Source organism: Myxocyprinus asiaticus, chromosome 33 (assembly GCF_019703515.2).
Source record: "Myxocyprinus asiaticus isolate MX2 ecotype Aquarium Trade chromosome 33, UBuf_Myxa_2, whole genome shotgun sequence".
Classification (NCBI taxonomy): Eukaryota; Metazoa; Chordata; class Actinopteri; order Cypriniformes; family Catostomidae; genus Myxocyprinus; species Myxocyprinus asiaticus.
In genome coordinates, this window is record NC_059376.1 from 9911367 (window position 1) to 9934527 (window position 23161).

The window sequence follows — 23161 nt, forward strand, 5'->3', positions numbered from 1 at the left end:
AATGCATTTTTTAAAAGTAGTTTGGTGCACATGCTGCCTTTTTTTTTTTTTTTTGGGTGTTTGGCCCCATAATTGTTTAACTGTATAAATAAATGGTGTATAAATACCCCAATGTTTCCATTCTGTCCAGCTGAATCGAGTATACTAGAGCGCCGTGTAATGAATATTCATAACACTATACGTTGTGTTATATTATTCTGGCATTAATCAAAATAAAATTCCAACACTGCTGCAATGGGATTTAAAATACAGCTGTGAGAGTAACAATCAATAGTTTATTTTTTTTATTTTTATCTGCAGTAGTCCATTTTTTTCCTCTTTTAAAAAAGTCTTGGAAATGTAATAATGGATTGTTTCTTTTGCTGTTGGAGAAAATTGGAAAGTAATTCACCTCTGTACACCCTGCTATAGTTTACGTCAGTGTTCCAAACCTGAAATGTGAAAAAGGTCCATTGGTACCTCAACTTACATCTGGCTTCTAAACAAGGACAGGACAGAAAACAGAACAGATATGAGAAGAGATTTTATTTATACAATGTACAGTATAACAAGGGAAGTATTTATACAATGTCATTAAAATAAGGTTAAAAAGAAAGGAAACTTTTAAAAAGGTGTATTGAAAGGTGAATGTGGTGCTACGTCTAGCTTTTTTTTTTTTTTTGTGAAAGGATGTGTTTGGTGTGAACTAGGGATGTGCCACAGTGGTCAACTAATTGATGAGTCGTCCATCAACTGACTAGCGGATTAGTGTGGTCGACTACTAACATTTAGTATTTTTAGTGGTGGTGGTTTTAATCAGACGCAGTTCTCAAATTAATCGAAAGACGCAATTTCTTGGAGTGTTTTTTTTTGTGATTTAGAGTTTTCTGTGCTCAAAAGTGTATAATAATCAGCACAGTAAAACCTTCTGCAAGAAGTTTTGTCTCTTTATTACTTTAAGTTTAGTCCATTTATGCACCGCTGCTGTTTCAGCCATCAAAGCGCTGCATCAATACAACACATTACAAGATGATTGCTGTCCGACGTTAAATCCTCTGCTACGAGTAATGTTCCCGTATTTGTGAGGTGCTTTGGAGAGATTAAAGTCTTTTGCTGATTCTGTCTGACACTGTTTAAATAAATAGTTGCAGTAAAAAAGATATAAACTGCTTGATGTCGTGAAGTAGATGTGTACCTGCATCATTATCTTGCAGTTCTGCGCTTTTGAATTGGCAGCAAGGATGGCCCTGAAGCACTCCGGTTACATTGAAGCACATCATTCCACATTCAGGATGCGCGGAAGCGGTTTTGTGCCGTTCTGTATTTGAGCCTTTCTTATTTCTTACTTCTCTTACTTTGATAGTTTTGTGCAATAAGATGTTATAGTTATTTAGCTTATATATTTGTTGATTATCTATTATCATGTCCAGGTGCTGCTCTTGGCGTCCGTATATCCCTCAGAAACGTGTCTGATCAGGATCACGTTAACATAACAGAATCTTAAGTCTACATTATTAACCTTAACACTGACAAGTCGACTAGTCGTTCAAACAACTGACTGACTAGTAGTCGATTATGAAATAGTTATTCTAGTGTGAACGGCCCCTAAGTCAGACAGTACTCTAGGTCTGTGCCAAGTATGGTGATTGTAAAGCTTGAAAGCTCATAGATGAGTTAGTTCTAGATAAACCCTAAATCAAGTTTGTAGAATAACAGTATGTTGGCTTTCTCAAGCCAGTATAAGTGCTACATGTTTTTAGAAAATTAAAGTCAGTAACAGTCCGGATCAATTGGCAGTGCTCCATTCTCCAGTGCGATTAATACCGGCATAGCCGTCCTGCAATCAATGCCGCAATAATAGGTGACATTATTGGAAGTATTAAACTTGGTATCACTGTGGATAATTACATTCTGGCTCATTACCGTTACTACTTTCTGATCCTTTCTGTCAGTGTGCTCTAAATGCCCTTGACTCTTTTTATTTGTTTTTATTTTTATTTTTTTTATTTTTTTGGGGGGGAATTTTTCCCCTTTTTCTCCCAATTTGGAATGTCCAATTCCCAATGCGCTCTAAGTCCTCGTGGTCGCATAGTGATTCGCCTCAGTCCGGGTGGCGGAGGACGAATCCCAGTTGCCTCCGCGTCTGAGACAGTCAACCCGCGCATCTTATCACGTGGCTTGTTGAGCGCGTTTCCACGGAGACATAGCGCATATGGAGGCTTCACGCCATCCACCGCGGCAACCACGCTCAATTCACCACGCACCCCACCGAGAACAAACCACATTATAGCGACCACGAGGAGGTTACCCCATGTGACTCTACCCTCCCTAGCAACCGGCCCAATTTGGTTGCTTACGAGACCTGGCTGGAGTCACTCAGCACGCCATGGGATTCGAACTAGCGAACTAGCGAACTCCAGGGGTGGTAGACTCTTTTTATTTTTTCCGCATTTGCCACAAGATATCTGGCCACAAGTGCCAAAGAAGGTCAAAAACACAGGAATGAACATGATGCCATGGATGACCCCAATAATAATGACTAAGAACATGATTTTAAAGAAGGTTCTGAAGATATAGCTTTCTGCACCAGCAAGCACAACTACACCTGCAATAGTGGACACCGCACCTTGTATTATTGGATAACCCAGATTAAAGATCGCATCTATGGCTTTCTCATTTGCTGAAGATTTTTCACTGGACACAAAAGCGTAGGATATATGAGCAGAGAAGTCCACAGAAAACCCGATACAGATAATAAGAATTATCATAGAAACTGAGTCTAAATTAACATCCCAGAGTGCCATGAAACCAGCCACACCCACAAAAACAGATGCAATGGCAAAAGTCACCCAGAGAGAACAGAGAGGATTGGGAGTCAACAAGAGCGAAATAACTAACATCGCACAGGTTGTCACTATTACATTCTGGATTGTATTACTGACTATAACAGCAAATTGGTCAAAATAGATAAACAAAGGATGGTACACTGTGAGATTAATGGGTGTCGGCAACTTATCACATTTTTCTGCTGTTTCTCTAAATGCATTGAGCAGCTCTTTCTGATTGACCGACGTTCTAAAGTTCATTGTCTGAATGAACATGCGTGATGCGTGAATTTGATTGTTAGTGAAGCTGACATCCTGACTAAAATCCGCACTATTAAGAAATGCAGTCAAATTACTTTTGAATTGTGTTTCATTATCTGTAATACTCTTTCCATGCTTTATGTATTCATGAAGCCAAGAAATAAATGAAATCTCTGAATCTTTAGATGCCATTGAAAGATTCTGAAAATGTTCCAGACATCTGTCAAGGTGTTCACGAGCAGTTGAATTCCAGTACTGAAAGTGTTCATCGGTTATAACCAACATGACATTGGGACCATAAGCAGAAAAATATTTATCTTCATCACTGTAATAATTGTAGACATACGAGTCATCCGTAGCTAAATTTTTCAGATCAAGTCCCTCCTGTATTTGGGAGCATCCATAAATGCTGACTGCCAAATAACCAGCATACAACAAACACACAAACATCTTAACCCAGGTCTTTGTCAGAAATGACCCATAGTGCTTTTGAAAGAATAAATCCATTGGCATTTCTAAATCAGTACCAGTGTTTTCATTAAAAGCTCCACCAGTACAACAAATATTGCCTGTAGAATCACCAGCATTGGCTTTTGGGACTTCCATACAAGTCAGCCAGTTTTTGTTACCTTTTTCTCGCCTTCCATTCAGTGCAAGACAGGCGCCAAAGAACATGATGTTAAGGAAGTAACAGAAGAGAATAGCTGTGCTAGCGTACATACAGAAAGACTGTACTGAGTGGAACGGAGTAAAGAGACCGACGTAGAAAGAGAGCACATCTGTCAGTGTGGTGATAGTGATGGACACAGCAGCCTCTTTATATGTTGCTGCTATGCGTTCCTCAACTTCATCATGAACTTTAGTCTTCTGCCAGCAGGAGATCATTATGAACATATCATCAACACCAATACCTGTAGAAAAGCAGACAATGGAAAACTGTAACAATGCTGGGTAGAAATAGTACATGTACTACATTGACCACATACAGAAATACTTTCATATGCGTTTAATGAGACACAGGGAACAAATGTTAATGTGCAGTGTGATCTTTGTCTTCCAAAAATGAATGATGAATGAATAATGACAAGTCTAACTCTTTTACTAATTTTTAATAAAAGCAGCATGAATTGGTCCTTAATGCTCTTAAAATTACTGATAAGGTCAAAACGTGGAAAAAGTAAAGAAATACTTAATGTAAGGCTATCAACCACTGGGCAACAATTATTCTGAGTTTGTAGTAAAACTACCAATACGAATGATTCGGATGGAGAACAACAACCATTTTAAGTGTTAGTTTGAGTAAAAATGATTTCGAGCTCAACTTGTGCAGTATTTGGCTGTCATAACAACTTGAAGTAGTTAACAATGTCTAAATAACTAACCTCTGGCCATCGCTTCATGTCATGTACCCCACTGCTTAAACTTTGATGGGTGAGGCACTGTCAAAAGACGGTCATTGTGACTCTGTAAAGTATTAGCACTGTGGATCTACATGCTTTTTGTTGGCAATTTTTACAAATTGAATACGCTAAACATCACATCTGCTAAGAACATACACCAACGTGATTGAAAACACTGGACACTTAAACAAAAACTGGCATCTGTTATGAATTGTGGAACACTTACGTGTTAAGGAAATAGGTGGATTTGTGTTGTTGATTTAAAGGAATGCTCCAGTTTCAAAAGCAAGCAAAGTGAGATGTAAACATTATACATAAAATGATTTTAGTTTAATAAAATCAGGGATTCACTGGTGTTTTGGCAATTACTAAATTGCAGTACCACTGTTGAGTTGTCGTGACAAAAAAGTTGTAATATTGGATATAACTTTACAATCTTAAAGTTTAGCAATTTTACTTTCGATGAAGCTTATATTTAAATGCATTGTAAAGGCATTAAATTGCAGTCATAATGTCTCATAAACCACCTTATGATTTGTTATAACTTCTCATAAATAATTGTAACTACAGTTGTAATACATAATTCTTAACCTATAAGGAGTATTAAGAATTAACAAGCTTTCCTTGTTGAATTTCCCTAAAAACTTTTATTCACTTGAGGAGAGTTATTTCATGTCTTGGATAATGTCTTAATTGGATGTACTATACTTCTTTGAATCTAGTGTATTTAAATGTGCATATCGGGACATCAGCAGTTCTGTCTTTTTCTTGTCTCCAAATAAGATTAAAAAATATTAGAGTTTATTGAATAGTGTCCAGTATGTATAGACTGATATATATAGTATATATGTATATATATACAGTATATTATTAATAAACAAGGGACGGTTCAACATAATTTTTTGTGTTAATTAACATTATGACACAAATGCTGTTGATTAACCTTAATATTGACCCTGGAATATTTCTTTAAGGAAAATGTTTTTTTATTATTTTGTTTGTGTGTGTGTGTGTGTGTGTGTGTGTGTGTGTTATTTTGTATTTTTATCACAATAGTTAAATATTATTCTTGCATGGGACACCAAATAAATAAGAATTGGATTAAAAGTAATCAGATTAGATTACTTTTAAAGTGTATACTATTAGATTGTTACAATTTTAGTTGTGTAATTTATCATCTTTTCCAGATTACATTTCAGAAGTAGTTTACATTGCCTGTTAAAATCATCCATTAAACACTTAGTGTATATATGTAACCCTAAATTAAAAGTACCAAGAATCAGAAAGGGGACCGTAGCCACTGTCATTGCAAAAGGGATTCCACAGAGCAGCAGCAGTCCAAAACTGGAGAGTACAGCCATACCAGCAGAGATTACACCAGCTACAGCAACCCACACCTTTGTTCTAACACAGTCAAACCTTGGGATTATAGAGAGACAGTTTAATAAATGTGTTCATTTGACTTGTCTGAGCTAAAACTTTCACAATCTTGTTTAGATACTCTGTAATACCGCAGACAAAAAATAATTGAAATGCTAATGGCCAGGCAATATGTAATGGAGAAGAGTGAGATTACAAAGTCTAAAGTGGCCTCTAACTCCTCCTGTCTTGATACTGAAGTGAAGTAAGACACATTTACCTGTCGAAAGAAAGAAAAAAAAACAGTCATCACAAAACACTGTTCTGGACCAATGAACTTTAACCATAGTAATAAGTAAAACCCAGAAAACCCAACATAGTCTCATTACAATTAATAATATTTCATACAACATCGCGATATCGTATGACTTGCCTCATACGACTTTTATTCACATACACATCAACCAATCAACAAACACAATTTAGAATCGATATAATACACACACAAAATTTTTGCTAACCTCCTATCCAACACTTTCTTTTAATAAAGGAAACGTCCTCCAGGGCGTGCTGAGTAACTCCAGTCAGGCTTCCTAAGCAACCAATTGGCCCAGTTGCTATGGTGGTTAGAGTCACGTTGGGTTAACCTCCTCATGGTCGCTATAATGTGGTTCTCGCTCTCAGTGGGGTGCGTGGTGAGTTGTGCGTGGATGCCGTGGAGAATAGCGTGAAGCCTCCACACGTGCTAGGTCTCCGCGGTAACGTGCACAACAAGCCACGTGATAAAATGCGCAGATTGACGGTCTCTGACGCGGAGGCAACTGAGATTCGTCCTCCACCACCCGGATTGAGGCGAGTCGCTACGCAACCATGAGGACCTAGAGCACATTGGGAATTGGGCATTCCAAATTGTGGAGAAAAGGGGAGAAAATCCCCCTCCCCCCAAACAAAATAATAATAAAGAAAACATCCGTGAACAAGTTTTGATACTCACTGCGCACTAAAAAGCAGGGACTAAAAACAGTTCAAGGAAAGAAAAACGAACTACATTTTTTGCAGAACTTAACCAAAAACTGGAAACAAAATGATTTTCAATTGTTCCGGACTGACAACGTTATTTTTACATGCTGGTAACCGGTTATAACTGGTTAATTTTGTTCCTATAATTTTTTCATGAAACTAAAGGCCAAAGGGTTTATCATAGTAAATTTTTGGAACTACACCACTTCATGTTGCCTGAAAAAATTAAACGTGCTTTGATCCTGAAGGAAACCGCTGCATCACACATTTCTTTGCATAATTGCCCGTTGTGGATGTTGCATTCTCTGAATGAAGACCTTTTAACAACTATGTATAATTACTACATATACATGCACGGTTAATCCAGATACAAGGAAAACATTATTAGAGGTAAAAAGTACTTTTCTCAGTTCTTTCCAAGTCTTCACTGAATTATTGTTAGATATGATGCATTAATACAGATTTGATGCTGCTAGGTTTTGAAGCAGATCTGTAAATAAAATTATACTTAACTGTTAATTAACTGCTTTTTATGATTTCTATGCCGATAAATCCACCACACAAAAAAAAAAAAAAAAAAAAAAAAAAAAAAAAAAATATATATATATATATATATATATATATATATATATATATATATACACTATATTGCCAAAAGTATTCGCTCATCTGCCTTTAGACGCATATGAACTTAAGTGACATCCCATTCTTAATCCATAGGGTTTAATATGACATCGGCCCACCCTTTGCAGCTATAACAGCTTCAACTCTTCTGGGAAGGCTTTCCACAAGGTTTAGGAGTGTGTTTATGGGAATTTTTGACCATTCTTCCAGAAGCGCATTTGTGAGGTCAGACGCTGATGTTGGACGAGAAGGCCTGGCTCGCAGTCTTCGCTCTAATTCATCCCAAAGGTGCTCTATCGGGTTGAGGTCAGGACTCTGTGCAGGCCAGTCAAGTTCTTCCACACCAAACTCGCTCATCCATGTCTTTATGGACCTTGCTTTGTGCACTGGTGCGCAGTCATGTTGGAACAGGAAGGGGCCATCCCCAAACTGTTCCCACAAAGTTGGGAGCATGGAATTGTCCAAAATCTCTTGGTATGCTGAAGCATTCAGAGTTCCTTTCACTGGAACTAAGGGGCCAAGCCCAGCTCCTGAAAAACAACCCCACACCATAATCCCCCCTCCACCAAACTTCACAGTTGGCACAATGCAGTCAGATAAGTACCGTGCTCCTGGCAACCGCCAAACCCAGACTCGTCCATCAGATTGCCAGATGGAGAAGCGTGATTCGTCACCCCAGAGAACGCGTCTCCACTGCTCTAGAGTCCAGTGGTGGCGTGCTTTACACCACTGCATCCGACGCTTTGCATTGCACTTGGTGATGTATGGCTTGGATGCAGCTGCTCGGCCATGGAAACCCATTCCATGAAGCTCTCTACGCACTGTTCTTGAGCTAATCTGTAGGCCACATGAACATTGGAGGTCTGTAGCGATTGACTCTGCAGAAAGTTGGCGACCTCTGCGCACTATGCGCCTCAGCATCCGCTGACCCCGCTGTCATTTTACGTGGCCTACCACTTCGTGGCTGAGTTGCTGTCATTCCCAATCACTTCCACTTTGTTATAATACCACTGACAGTTGACTGTGGAATATTTAGTAGCGAGGAAATTTCACGACTGGACTTGTTGCGCAGGTGTGAAGAAATTCTTATTTTTGTGAAATACTTTTATTTTCCAAAAGTGAAATGATTTCTCTGGGCAACTGCTGGTGTGATCTCTGCTCATTTAGATATTTGAGCTATGTGAAGAAAAAAAAAAAATAGTTGATCCATCATGTTGTCTGGGAAACAAATGGAGCAGGAAGTAAGAAGCAACACAAGGGCGCACTGTGTAACTAATAACTATTTTAGAAATATTAACAGATGAGATTAACAGAAAGTTATGCCATAGCATGTTTCAAGAAAAATAGGCTGTGAAATCTCTGTTCAAAGGGTCAATTTGGACTTGTCTTTAATTCAATGCAAAACACCCTAAACACAGTAAAAACTTGCAAAGCAAAAGGCTGTTGTTCTTGTTTTAAACTCTTTCTCTCTTTTCTCTCTCTTCTTAGGTGTCAATGTTTTGTCATGGAGCAAGGGTTGGTTTCTACCAGGGTGACATCTCTCTGCTTATGGATGACATAAAGACCCTGAAGCCCACCTTCTTCCCCGTGGTCCCTCGATTACTCAACCGCATCTATGACAAAGTGTGTGCTATATATCAATGTTAACTTCTTGGACACCGAATAATCACATTTATGGTGTAATCATGATGAAAATGATGAATGTCACGTGTGTGTGTGTGTGTAGATTCTGGGCTCGGTGACGTCTCCGTTGAGAAGAGCCATTCTCCATTACGCTGTGAGGAGGAAACAGGCAGAGTTGAGCAGTGGGGTCGTAAGGAATAACAGTCTGTGGGACAGACTCATCTTCAATAAGATACAGGTGAGCCTCTCTGACAAATGAATGATATGTGTGACATGACCATGGAGAAATCTTCAGACAGGCATATAGCTAATGTTTTGCTTCTTTCAAACCTCCGGTGATGTTTAAGACCAAAGAAGCCAAAAAATTTGTCAAATTTAACTGTTGATAAACTATGTTGTTGATTCATTTTAGTTTTTGCAGTGATTCCTGAATAAATACATTATGTCTGTGTCAACGCACATTTTTGTGGTGTATATCCACCTTGTTTTTCAGCGCGACTAGGGCGCCGCCATTATCCACCTTGAATGTGGTCCTCTTCCGGTTATCAGCCACCTCCAGCTGTTTTAGCTATACAAAAATACTACATTATGTTGCTTTATATTGCAGGCTGGCAATGTATGTCATCCTATTATTACCATTAATGATTAATTTCATAAACATATTGGTTTGTAATGCAAATAGTTTTACTGTTTATCGCATTTATCGCATTTTGCCATCGTTTCATCACACACTGTTGCACAGGCAGAATGAATGAGAGATCAGGCCCTGATCGCCTTTTGAAATAAATAAAGGCAACATCGGAGGTTTTGTAGATACAATAAATATGAATGGAGGTTTACATAGAGACATGAAAATACTGCATCGTCACGCTCTCGGTAAAGTAAGAACAGATTTTATTATTGTCTCTTCAATACAACACACAGCAACAAGTGAATGATCCACTTACTCTTTCACTATAAATGCTGATGTTAGAAATGTATCCGACATGTTGCTTGGTTCGTTCAGTCATCTCTCAGTGGCTTTCTCTCTCTTCCTGTAGGCCAGTCTGGGCGGGAACCTGCGTTTCATTCTCACTGCATCGGCCCCAATCTCTCCAACCGTTCTGTCCTTCCTCAGGGCAACTCTCGGCTGTCTGGTGAGAATCCTCATTTAATAAAATGTTAATATTATATAACATACTATTTTTTTTGTTTGCGGTACTACTGGTTCAACAGTAACATGTCTTGAGGACTTATTTCATATAATTTCAGATTTTTGAGGGGTACGGGCAGACGGAGTGCACAGCTGGCTGTACCTTTTCAATGCCTGGTGATTGGAGTGCAGGTTTGTGTTCACGTCATCTTTATGACCTTGCATTAGACTGTCTGTGGGTGTGTTCAAATGACATACAACCTAGTACTGTTGAAATAAAGCAGTAGGCAGTATGTACTGTATACTATGCATAGTATGCAGTAAGTTTCAGTTTGCATGAAATACCAGATAAAAAAAAATCAGCCAAAGTGTGTGTAACGAGGTTAAAATGGGAAAGAAGGAGGCGGGAACCTGCTGAACGTTCAAAATAATGGTTTGATGACGCAACACAAACGCACACACGGCAGCTGCGTATGGCTCTCTCTCTCGAACTGCCCCATTCTGCTGCACTTATCCCTCTCCTCGGCTGATTAGCCCGATTGGGGGCCGGGCGTCCTCCTCCTTGTCACAGTGTGCAGTATACAACCAGACAACACTGTGAACTGGTATATCCTGCAATGCGCTCAGCATGACCCTATATTACTGATACAAATGAACAGAAAACACAATCAGCCATGATTTTTAATATCTCTCTTTCAATTACTTATTTTATAGCTCAGCTGAAAGTTTACACTTTTGTTGGAGTAAAAATACAAAATAACCATATTTATTAAGACCCCTTAAAATCAGAATAATAGTTTTTGGCTTTTAGTCCATGTCTGTTAGCTTTGAGGTCATCTGTATGCTAGAGCACGTGATATCAAACTGGGGTCCATGGGAAACTGCAAAGAAAGTGTCAAAAACGTTTTAAAAAGAAGTTTGAAAGAATCATATAATTACTATTTCATTCAGCTTTCTTAAAGGGATAGGACATCCAAAAATGAAATTCTCTCATCATTTACTCTCCCTCATGCCATCACAGATGTGTATGACTTTCTTTCTTCTGCTGAACACAGATGAAGATTTTTAGAAGAATATCACAACTATGCAGGTCCTCACAATGCAAGTTAATGGTGACCAGAACTCTGAAGATCCAAAAAGGACATAAAGGCAGCATAAAAGTAACCAATACGACTCCAGAGGTTAAATCCATATCTTCTGAAGTGACATGATAGGTGTGGGTGAGAAATAGATCAATATTTAAGTCCTTTTTTAAATGTAAATCTACACTTTCACTTTCACTTACACATTCTGGTGTGGAAGTGACTTTCACTGTCACATTCAGCCACCTACTGGCAAAAAAAAAGGACTTAAATATTGATCTGTTTCTCACCCACACTTATAATATTGCTTCTGAAGATATATATTTAACCATTGGAGTCTTATAGATTAATGTTATAATGCCTTTATGTCCTTTTTGGACCTTCTGAGGTTTGGTCGCCATTCACTTGCATTGTGAGCACCAACAGAGTTGAAATATTCTTTAAAAAATCTTAATTTGTGTTCTGCAGAAGAAAGTCATACATATCTAAGATGGCATGAGGGTGAGTAAATGATGAATGCTCATTTTTGGGTGAACTGTCCCTTTAAGACTGGTTGAAAATCCTGATATTAATATAGTATGTGCAAGAAATATATATAAAATAATAATAATAATTTAAAAAAACTGCATATGGTTTGTGGTGGAAATTCTAAATCTTACTTGAATCCTTTACTGTTGTCCTAGTTTCCCGGTAACTTACAACCCGGAATCCATCGAAAGGGTTGATGATGTCCTGTCCGCCGTAATTCTCACTTAGTTCAGAGATCTCGTACTCTGCCTAAGCATGGATACATTCACTATCTGTAGACCCAGGGTCTCACATGTCATGCTCTATTTGCTGCACAGTGATAACTCAGACAGACTTCAGTTTACCACATTTCCTTGTTTATTAATTCGGCCGGGAATTCCCAATCAGACACAGTTGGAAGACTGTCTACTGAACAAAGTTAAACATAAGCTGTTATACATTACATGCATGACCACATCCCACAATACTTGTTTACTTCATTCCGATCAGTTTAAATCTAATTGCTAAGCAAAAAGCCCCTGTTTTATGCAAATTTTATGCAGGGATAGTCCCTGTCTGGATTTGTCACAAACATTAAAATGCTAGTATACCAAAACAGATACAAAACCTCTTAGCTTAGTTCCTCAATTCGTAGCAAAGTATAATTTTCAAGACATTATTATTACTTAATCACAGAAAGAAAGTTTATTCTCCTAAAAATTCCCTTTTTTTGGTCATTTTTTAGAAAAAGGGACAAGCCTTTCGATAAGTCCCGCCCAAACAGAAAACTGCACTTGTCAAGCTGTTTCATGGGGTCTTTCGTCTTGTGACAACAATGTAGCATACTACAGTTTGAAACATTTAGCAGTGCTTTGTTTCAAACATAGGCACTAGGCAATATTCAGTGTACTGCACAGTAGTATGCTGGTGTTCCCAGAAATCATGCTAGTTGTTTTGACATGTCCTTACAGCAGTGTGAATGTGCTTCAGGTCATGTAGGAGCTCCATTACCCTGTGCCATGGTGAAGCTCACCGACATCCCTGATATGAACTACTATGCCAAGAATGGAGAGGGAGAGGTCAGTATTCTGATCATGTCTACACATTCCACATAAGAGATCATGTACAGCCAGCCAGCCAGTTATTATTGCAACATAAGCTTAGGGGTTTTGTAATAACTACATATATTTGATTTGAAATATTGAGTTATGATTGATTTTTGACGTCTTGGAACACTTTTGAGTGATGACTTGAATAATTCACTACAATGAATGTACTGTACTTTGCAATGCTATGTAATACCTTGCTTGCTTTCTTTGTCATGTGCATGTATTAGATCTGTATCCGGGGTCACAGTGTCTTCCAAGGGTATCTGAAAGACGAGGAGAGGACAGGAGAAGCTCTGGACACTAACGGCTGGCTACACACTGGAGACGTGGGACAATGGCTGCCGGTGAGAGACACTGTCCTCCAAACACTGAGAAAATTCTAAGCTACAAACACTTACTCGTTACCGGAAGTCTCTTTAAGCAAGTCATTATGGGCTCTTTGGATGTGGGTATATAAGTGTTTTATCATAGTAATCTCATACCTGAAATTTAGTGTAAATGTTCGTCTCTGAACCCTCTATTGCACAATGTTGCCTCAAAAAAAAAAAAAAAAAATAAATTCACTTTGAAAAAATATGATTCTAATTTAATATGATTCTAATTTGATTTAAACTTCAGGTTAAAAACACTTATCTCACTATATTCATTCTTAATTTAATTATTAGGGCTGTCGATCGTTTGCATTTTTATTAATTACATGACATGCTGATTAACTAATGAAATGAATCGCAATGAATCACATATATCAATATTTTCAAAAAAAGGCCCCCAAATAAAGATAATTAAATATAAATAGTACAAAATCATTCAAATATTTCTAAATGTGTGTGTGTACATATATATATATATATATATATATACGCTACCATTCAAAAGTTTAGGGTCATTTACTCATTCTTTATTTTTTTATTTTTTTTCACATTTTAGAATAACAGTGAAGTCATTTCAACTATGGAATAATAGAAATGGAAATATGGGAATTATGTTGTGACTAAAAAAAATCCAAAATAAATCAAAACTGTGTTATATTTTAGCATCTTCAAAGTGGCTACACTTTGCCTTGATTTTGCAGACATGTACTCTTGACATTTTCTCAACCAACTTCTTGAGGTATCACCCTGGGATGCTTTTTAAACAGTATTGAAGGAGTTCCCATCTATATGCTGGGCACTTATGGGGCTTTTCCACTGCATGGTACAGCTCGACTCTACTCGACTTGACTCTGCTTGCTTTTTGGGGGTTTTCCACTATGGATAGTACCTGATACTTTTTTTAGTACCACCTCAGTCGAGGTTACAAGCGAGCCGAGCTGATGCTAAATGTGACGTCAAAACCCTGCAGATCACTGATTGGTCAGAGAGAATCGTCACTGCCAGCGTCACTGGATTTGCGACACGGGACATCAACCCGCTAGCTTTAAAGTTAGCAACAGCGACAGCAATATCATTTGTTCACGTGACTTTCAAATTGTAAAAAGAAATGGCTGTGCGTAAAACCATGCCGTGGTCAATAACAAGGTGCAGGGGGGCCTGGGTAGCTCAGTGGTAAAATACGCTGGCTACCACCCCTGGAGTTCGCTAGCTCGCTAGTTCGAATCCCAGGGTGTGCTGAGTGACTCCAGTCAGGTCTCCTAAGCAACCAAATTGGCCCGGTTGCTAAGGAGGGTAGAGTCACATGGGGTAAACTCCTCGTGGTTCTCGGTGGGGCACGTGGTGAATTGAGCGTGGTTGCCGCGGTGGGTGGCGTGAAGCAACGCGCTCAACAAGCCACGTGATAAGATGCGCGGGTTGACTGTCTCAGACGCGGAGGCAACTGGGATTCGTCCTCCACTACCCGGAATGAGGCGAATCACTACGCAACCACGAGTACTTAAAAGCACATTGGGAATTGGGTATTACAAATTGGGAGAAAAAGGGGGAAAATCCCAACAAAAAAATAAAATAAATAAATAATAATAATAAATGAGGTGCAGACGTTCCTCTCGTTAGCGACGAACGAAACGACGTGAAACGAATATGTCTTTCAGACACACGGCAACCACCGTGTAGGGAAAAGTTAAACAAACTTAAAAGTGACTACAGAACCATCAAGGACCACAACAGCCGGAGTGGTTCAAACAGAAGAAAGTGGAAGTTGTTCGATCAAATGAACAATATCTATGGTAATAGACTGTCGAGCAATGGGAGGGAGAGTGCGTATATATATACGCTACCATTCAAAAGTTTAGATATATATTGCATTGTGTCAGAGTATTTCTTAAAAAATTAATCGCACTAAGTTAACGCATTATAATTGACAACACTAGTAGTAATATATTAATTAGAAATGATTTTCATGCTATGACAAATTGCTTAAATGTTTGTTTCTTAGAAGCAGCCTCAGTGGAGAACATTGCACTCATCACATGTTTTTTTCCTCTAAATTTGTTTGTGTGTATTATTCAGTATAAAAGCATCTATCTCTTTAGCTTTTACTCAACATTCAAGGAACATTTTAATAAAAAGTTAAGCTAGGAGTCAATTCTGTTCTATTTTGTCATGTATCAGTTAATATTCTGACATCAGAAAAGTCAAAATTTCTGTTCATTGTTGCACATAGCTACCTAAAAAGGACCCTCAAAAATGTTATTTAACAAAAAACGTCTTTTTATTTATTTATTTTTGCAATGAAGTTCATGTCATTTTGCATGAAAATGAAAAAATAAAAAATAAAGGACAAAAAAATGCTTTCATAATGCGTGCAGTAGGGGATTAAGAGTTACAGACATATATAAATAGATATTATACGACATTAGAAATAACCATCCCCCAAAATATATTGTTATAATGTTCTGAACATTACAATTTATAACATTGCTATCCCTGTTGTCTATCAGAATGGCACTTTGCGCATTATAGACCGAAAGAAGCACATCTTCAAGCTTTCTCAGGGAGAGTACATTGCTCCCGAGAAGATCGAAAATGTCTACACTCGCTGTGTTCCAGTTCTGCAGGTCTTTGTGCATGGAGATAGTCTACAAGTAAGTGTATACACAGATGTTTATATGGTGTTTAGACATGTGTTTTGAAACCCAGTCTTCTAAGTAGGCAGCTCACAAGGTTTTGAAACACAGCCATACTTTAACAGTACTCCTCTGGTTCTAATTTGCCGAGAAATTGACAGTATTTCTTTTCCTGTGTTTGTGTTCAGTCACATCTGATAGGAATAGTAGTTCCGGATCCCGAGGTGTTTGTCGACTGGGCCAAAGAGAGAGGAATAGTGGGATCATATGAAGAGCTCTGTCAAAATCCTGTGAGCTTTATCAACACACACACATACACACACTGTAGGGTATCACCTCAACATTAAATATCACAACCTTAGTAACCTGACAAACATGATTGTGTGGCACTATGTTCTAAAGTTCTTTTAGTTTAAAAAGATAAATACTTCAAGGTGCTGTAAGTGTTTTTATTTTTATGGAATAGTATGCAGAAAATGTTCCTGCTTCCTGAAAAATATCACTGAAATAAGTGCCCTGAGATATCTCTCTGATCTCTGTTACAGCTCTGGATTCTGTAAACATCAAACAAAAATGTGTCTGAGGGCAGCGGTCTTTGATGCTTTTACCTGTCAATCATTTTGCGCGTTCTCATAGTGTTGTAGTTGAAGCAGATTGTTGAGGCTTAACGCCATATTCAGTTTTGTAATAGTCATCAGTTGAGGGCACTATTTTGCTACTCATGTGTTTGACAACCGTGGGAACAAGCACTAAAGGCCCCCTCAAACAAAATCGGCCCAAAATGGAGGTGTTTTTTAGTTAGTTTCGGTGGTTGATAACAGCTTGCCAGCGCTAACTTTCAAGAAAAACTTCTAAACACCTTAATGCCATTGGTCCATGTCATCGGTAGGTGTGACCTAGAGCTCCACTTACTTTGAGGCCGACAACTAATTCCCGTTCATTCGATTAAGATCAGACAACATGAACAAACCAGCATGCAGAGTTATTAGTGAACTGGTGCAAACTTTCCTACATCTGTATGATGTATGACATTTTCCAGGAACATGTCATGCTAAAGAAATGTGTTTGTTCAATTAGTCTAAGGAATCAAATGTACTTAAATACTCTTAAGTGCTGCTTCACTCATGTGCCGTCTGCAGCCGAGAGCCATTCACACATCTGCCCAAAGTTAGATATGCCTATGATCATTCTTTTGTCTTTATTCTACCCATTAACACTCTTCTATTCACTCCCATATTTGCAGTAGTATCAGTGTCAATATAAATTACAATAACAGAGTGTAATCTGCACTTATTATGGCAGCATTTAGCATGTTAGCAAATGCACAAGGTAAACATTACAAATTACACATTTTCTACTGCATATATATTACATTAAATAATCATTGAGTAGTTAATACAGCTTCTTTTACTGATCTCGTGTGAATTCTCAGAGAATGAGGCATGAATTCATTGATAACACATTTTAACGTCACATTAGTTGTTGTTTTACGTGTAGTCTTGAACGTCCTCCTATTTATATGCTCCTCTAAATGCCTCCCCCAGCGCTGTGGCCGGTGTCTGAATGTTCGCAAACAGTATGTCGCTGCTCAGCTGTTTCAAACTTCTTTTTGGCTTGGAGCGAAGAACGAAAAAGCAAAAGCACCTCCCCGTGAGTGTGCCGGGGCCTTAATGCTACTCTTCTGCTCTGTGTTGTTCTGAACGGTATTTTGATGTGCAGGGTTTTGAAAAGAGGGGATGTGGCTAGTTCCACGGCCCAGTCCTTTGGAAGCTAGAACGGCTAAAATCGCTTACAGCACCTTTAAATGTCTGAATGAATTCTGAATGTCAGAAATCTGAATGACAGGATGTGAAGAAAGCCGTGCTTGAGGACATAACAGCAGTGGGGAAGGAAGCAGGACTGAAGTCCTTCGAACAGGTAGATCTCTCAGAAACACCAGTAACACTTTACCAGGTTGTATTCAGTTTTATGTGTATGGATCACTTCTGTGGCATGCTGTCAATTACCGCAAACATTTTTAACTCATCCGTCACAGGAATCACGTTCACAGTAATGCACTTACAATGGAAGCTTGGCAGGCATATTTTCGAAATTAATATATTAATAATATAAGAATTAGGGCTGTCAATTTAATGCGTTAATTCAGTGCGATTAATTTGATAAAAAAATTATACGTAAAAAAATTGACACAATTGAATAACATCTCAGAATCCACAAAACGTCGAACCTTTAGCCGGATGGACTACAACAGCAGAAGACCACATCTGGCCAGCCTCAGCTTTCTGCTCTTGGCTGACAGAAGTGCAACCCGATGTGGTCTTCTGCTGTTGTAGCCCATCCACCATGTTGTACATTCTGAGCAGTTACAGAAATAATCAAACAAGCCTGTCTGGCACAAAAAATCATGCCACGGTTGAAATCACTGAGATTTCACACATTTTTCCCCATTCTGATGGTTGATGTGAACATTAACTGAAGCTCCTGACCCATATCTGCATGATTTTTATGCACTGCACTGCTGCCACACGATTGGCTGATTAGATAATTGCATGAATAAGTAGGTGTACAGGTGTTCCTAATAAAGTGGTCACTGAGTGTATATTACTATATGAGTAATATATATTAATGTAGAAATTTTATATATATATATATATATATATATCAGCTCAGCTTATGAAAACACAGTCATGTCAATGAAGGATTTCAGATATGTTACATGTCTAGTTTTTTCTTCCTCAGGTGAAGGACTTATATTTGCACCCTGAAATGTTTAGCGTGTCTAATGGCCTCCTCACACCAACCCTGAAGAGCAAACGAGTCGATCTACAAAGAGTGTTCAGTGAGCAGATCACACAGATGTACAGTAAATCATCTATATAGAGACCCGACACACTGCCTTAATATCAGTATCCTCTAATACCCTCTAACACACACAGTCCACATCTGATTTCTGCTGTCACACAAGTTATTTTTAGAAAACATTTTTAACTTGCTAAACAGGAGATATCCTACTGAAAGCAAACTATTTTTGATAATTTATATTACTGTATGTATTGGCTTGAGGGAAGAAATAATCAGTGAACACTTCCATATAATTCACACGTGACTGGGTTTAACAACACTGTTGGTTAGGACAGAGGTTAAAGCTACTTTAGAAAGTCTTCAAAATACCTGATACTCTATTATTGGCCTAGCTCAGTGTGTTTTTTTTTTTTTCTTTTTGAGTGAAGTTATTTCTGTATTCAAAATATGAACTAGTCTCCATTTTAGGTCATTTTAGCCAGTTTCTATAGTTTGAACTGCAAGTCATCTAGGCTCGACACAATCTGATAGTTGTCATCATGAGCAGTGATGTTGCACCTCTAAAGAACAATCTGTGTAAACTTCTGATCATCTTAATTTCATTTATTTTGTTGAATTATTGCCTGTAGTGTGGGTTCAATGCCTGACTGTATGTAAAGTATAATAGTCTATCTGTAAATGAGCATTTTGAACTGTAAATGTTTGACTAATTCTGATCCCTAGAGATGTACTGTATTTGACTGTCTTTATTGATGGAGGAATAAAGATAATGCATTATTAAACTTTCTATTCCTCCTTTATATGATAAAACAAGGTGGTCATGGACTGTTAAATTGTGTCACTTACACAGAATTTACTGGTTCAATCCTAACCAAGAGATGAACTGGATGTACTGAGATGGTATTCACATGTCGTTTAACCCAGTGACTATTTAGGAGAGACGGGTCACTTCTATTAAAATGAATGGGAGAAATTGGAAAACCCAACAGCCAATGGATGTAGAAAGGAAGTCCCACCTAACAGGTAAAAGAGCCAATCATCTTCTAGATGCAGACAACGCCTGTCAATCAACTCAAGGACACATACAGTATGTGCATTAACTAGACAAGCTGGGAAAATTGTGTTTTTTAGAGTAATCTGAGCTAAAGAAGCACAATCTATGATACTATTGTTGTCAGATTTTACTGCTGATTTTATATTTTGTTCTTTGATCGTAATCTTGACCAAACATTTTGGAGATTTCGATCTTTCCCCATTCAAGTAGATAGAAGCTGCACTTGTATGCCGCTTGTTTAAATCATAAATATTATATTCAGTATGTTATAAGATGCCTGCTACTCACTTTCGTGCATTTTGATCTTTAGGGTGGGCAAGTGGCTGTCTCTTCATTGGACCGGGAGGGGGATGGAAGAAGTTTCAGGGAGCACAAGAAAAATCTAGGGGGGCAATGCCTCACCACCCCGGTAATTTACAGTTCAGAGATTGAGTTGCATGGTACCGTTTGCAATTTGGTAAAGCTTGCTGTATAAAACACAAACAGTGGACTTCTAGAACTGTCCATGACAACTAAACACAAAGGCAGTACAGAAACAGAGAGGGAGGGGAAAAAAACTTTAATTTGAGGAATACAAACATAAGGCTATGCTTCCAGACAGGAAATGGTTTCAACATTTTTTTTTTTTTTTTTTTTTTTAGGAGAGTCAAACATTCATTTCTTAAGTGGCAAGATTGGACTGCAAAAACACATACTGTTTAAATGTATTCACTTGGCAGACTCTTTTATCCAAAGCGACTTACAGTGCATTCAAGTTGTACATTTTATTAGTTTGTCTATTGCCTGGGAATCAAACACATTGCATCAGTTATGACAAGAATTACTAAAAATCAGTGAAGGCACATTTTATATTCCAATTTAAACGACCTCTTAATTTCAGAGACAATCTAATAATGTTCCATTTATACACATAAGGCTTTCCAGTTGAACAAATGCTTTGAATCTATATTGATTGTCAGAAGTGTTTTTTTTTTTCGAAAACAAAAGAAATGACAAAGTGTGGCTTGGATAATTGGTCCTGAAACAGTTGGCAACTTTTAAAATCATATTTCCAAACAGTACATTGTTTATTATGGCTGTTGAACTATTGTTTAAAAAAATGTCTATCCTTTATAACTAAACCGCTTCCACCCCCACCCCCCCAAAAAAACAAAAAAACAGGGGCAAGTTATGTAGAGTAAATAAAAACATCCCAATCAAATTACTGCACATTTGTGCATCTGTCAGTAGAGGGAGCCAGAGTCTAACTTGAATGCCTGTGCTCCCTTCACAGCAATTACCTCAACATGAAGATATGATCAAGAAACAAAGTTATAACACAGTTCATATCATTTCTGTTAGCTCTGACAATAGTAACATTTTTCCAAAATAACCCTTCACATATTAATCAATATGACATATTAAAATGCTTGTATAAATGGTCACTGTCTCTGCAAGATTACAGTGTTGCACTGTTTAGGGATGAACACTTTTTAAAACTACCAGAGAATAGAAAAGAATATATCTTATGTAGTGTGTGGACAGAGATAAGTTACCCTCATGCTGTGGACTACCAAGCAATCAAACTTTTCGGGTTTTTACCCTACCTGAAGGGCCTTTTTTCACTATAGTATGGAAGTTTCCATCTCGTTTTGTTTTTCACAGAAGAACGAGTAATTGGGAACAAAATGAATTTTCATTTTTGGGTTATTTATCCCTTTAACTTTTTAGATTTTGTATCTGAATTTGACCACCAGTGTATTTGACCTCAACCGTTAGTTGACTGTAGTGTTTCTAATTGTAATAAAATTGATTTGAGTAGGTGAAATGATACATTTAGGAAGTTTGATTAGCAAAAATGGCTTTATTACTGGAATGGTACCTGGAATAAAGGTAGGTATGACAATATTCCAGCAAAGAAGAAAAACGTCATCAGAATATTAGTATCTGAATAAACAAATTGAAGATTCCCGTAAAACAGTGATAAATGGCAAAAGTATCGCTAGATTCTTAATGGCTTCATCAGTGTGTCAAGATCGGGCTTCTACATAATCAAGTTTAAAAAAAACAAACAAACACGTAACATGAAAGAGAAATAAATGCATGTACTAAAATCCACCATGCTCGACATAACTTCAGGCAATGTTTTAAAGTATTGTTCATTTAAACATTTCTGTCATCATTTACTCATGTTGCTAGTAGAAAGCAAGTTGTATGGGTTAAAAACAGAATGAGCGTGAGTAAAAGATGACAGAATTGTCATTTTGGGGTGAACTATACTTTAAACACGAGGACATCTTCGTGGCGTGTGAGAGTAAAACAGGATGTCTTCTGTATCAGTCATCGGCCACGATGGACAGAGCACGCAACTCATTCAGCTTGGCCTCGTTCTCTTGTTTTCTCTGTTCATCTGTCAGTCCACCCTGCTCAATCTGATCCGTCAATTCAGTGAAGATCTTGTGCATCTCAGTAAAATAGGCTACCTGAGAGAAGAGAGAACGAATGACAAGGAAAAGATGGGAATGGGAGAGAACGAGGAGAAACACTTTTAAAAGTAAAAAACGTAAGCATTCCGAGCATTACAATTAAAAAAAGGACCGGAAACATACTCTATGCGAAAATGCAAAATAGATGCGAATGTTTGACAAACACTGGATTCCAATGGTGCTATTTAGACCAGGTCCAAGAAATCGTCCACCGAAAATCTGATTTTTTTTCTTTCTTCTGCAGTGAAAACTGACTGGCCAATGATATAAGAGCTTTTAGTCATGTTTCCAGAGTTGCAGCTACAGCACACAATCCAGTGCATGAACTCTGAATTCAATGCAAATATGTAGTAAATAAATAATATAGAAGCTGTAAACACATTCTCTTTAGAATATAAATGTAATGCGCTGATACCTTATTTTCTATAATATACCAGGTGTTTTGTTAATGTACACCGATCAGCCACAACATTAAAACCACCTGCCTAATATTGTGTAGGTCCCCCTCATGCTGCCAAAACAGCACCAACCCGCATCTCAGAATAGCATTCTGAGATGATATCCTTCTCACCACAATTGTACAGAGCGGTTATCTGAGTTACCGTAGACTTTGTCAGTTTGAACCAGTCTGGCCATTCTCTGGCGTTTCCATCCACAGAACTGCCACTCACTGTATGTTTTTTGTACCATTCTGAGTAAATTCTAGAGACTGTTGTGTGTGAAAATCCCAAAATATCAGCAGTTACAGAAATACTCAATCCAGCCCATCTGGCATCAACAATCATGCCACGGTCCAAATCACTGAGATCAAATTTTTTCCCCATTCTGATGGTTGATGTGAACATTAACTGAAGCTCCTGACCCATATCTGCCTGATTTTATGCACTGCTGCCACACGATTGGCTGATTAGATAATCA

General features: G+C 38.0%; 3 protein-coding genes across 3 annotated transcripts in view; 1 reads left to right on the top strand and 2 right to left on the bottom strand.

Moving 5' to 3' along the window:
* The window catches only part of LOC127423959 (long-chain-fatty-acid--CoA ligase 6-like), a 51314-nt gene extending 31814 nt beyond the window's left edge, over positions 1 to 19500 (top strand). The window contains exons 12-21 of the mRNA XM_051668681.1: positions 8957 to 9091; positions 9195 to 9329; positions 10132 to 10227; positions 10343 to 10415; positions 12803 to 12891; positions 13149 to 13265; positions 15797 to 15940; positions 16111 to 16212; positions 17768 to 17839; positions 18662 to 19500. Of these exons, the coding sequence (XP_051524641.1) occupies positions 8957 to 9091; positions 9195 to 9329; positions 10132 to 10227; positions 10343 to 10415; positions 12803 to 12891; positions 13149 to 13265; positions 15797 to 15940; positions 16111 to 16212; positions 17768 to 17839; positions 18662 to 18802 (1104 nt within the window). The 3' untranslated portion in view covers positions 18803 to 19500. The remainder of the gene's footprint in view (positions 1 to 8956; positions 9092 to 9194; positions 9330 to 10131; positions 10228 to 10342; positions 10416 to 12802; positions 12892 to 13148; positions 13266 to 15796; positions 15941 to 16110; positions 16213 to 17767; positions 17840 to 18661) is intronic.
* On the bottom strand, positions 585 to 6316 carry LOC127423991 (patched domain-containing protein 3-like). The gene is made up of 3 exons (XM_051668733.1): positions 5977 to 6316; positions 5739 to 5884; positions 585 to 3976 (listed from the first exon to the last, which is right to left on the bottom strand). Exons 1-3 carry the CDS (start codon positions 6132 to 6134, stop codon positions 2352 to 2354), a joined length of 1929 nt encoding a protein of 642 aa, XP_051524693.1. The 5' UTR covers positions 6135 to 6316; the 3' UTR covers positions 585 to 2351.
* Positions 19501 to 20320: 820 nt separating the features above from the next.
* bin3 (bridging integrator 3) overlaps positions 20321 to 23161 on the bottom strand; it is an 87852-nt gene continuing 85011 nt past the window's right edge. The window contains exon 9 of the mRNA XM_051668716.1: positions 20321 to 22240. Within this exon, the coding sequence (XP_051524676.1) occupies positions 22094 to 22240 (147 nt within the window). The 3' untranslated portion in view covers positions 20321 to 22093. The remainder of the gene's footprint in view (positions 22241 to 23161) is intronic.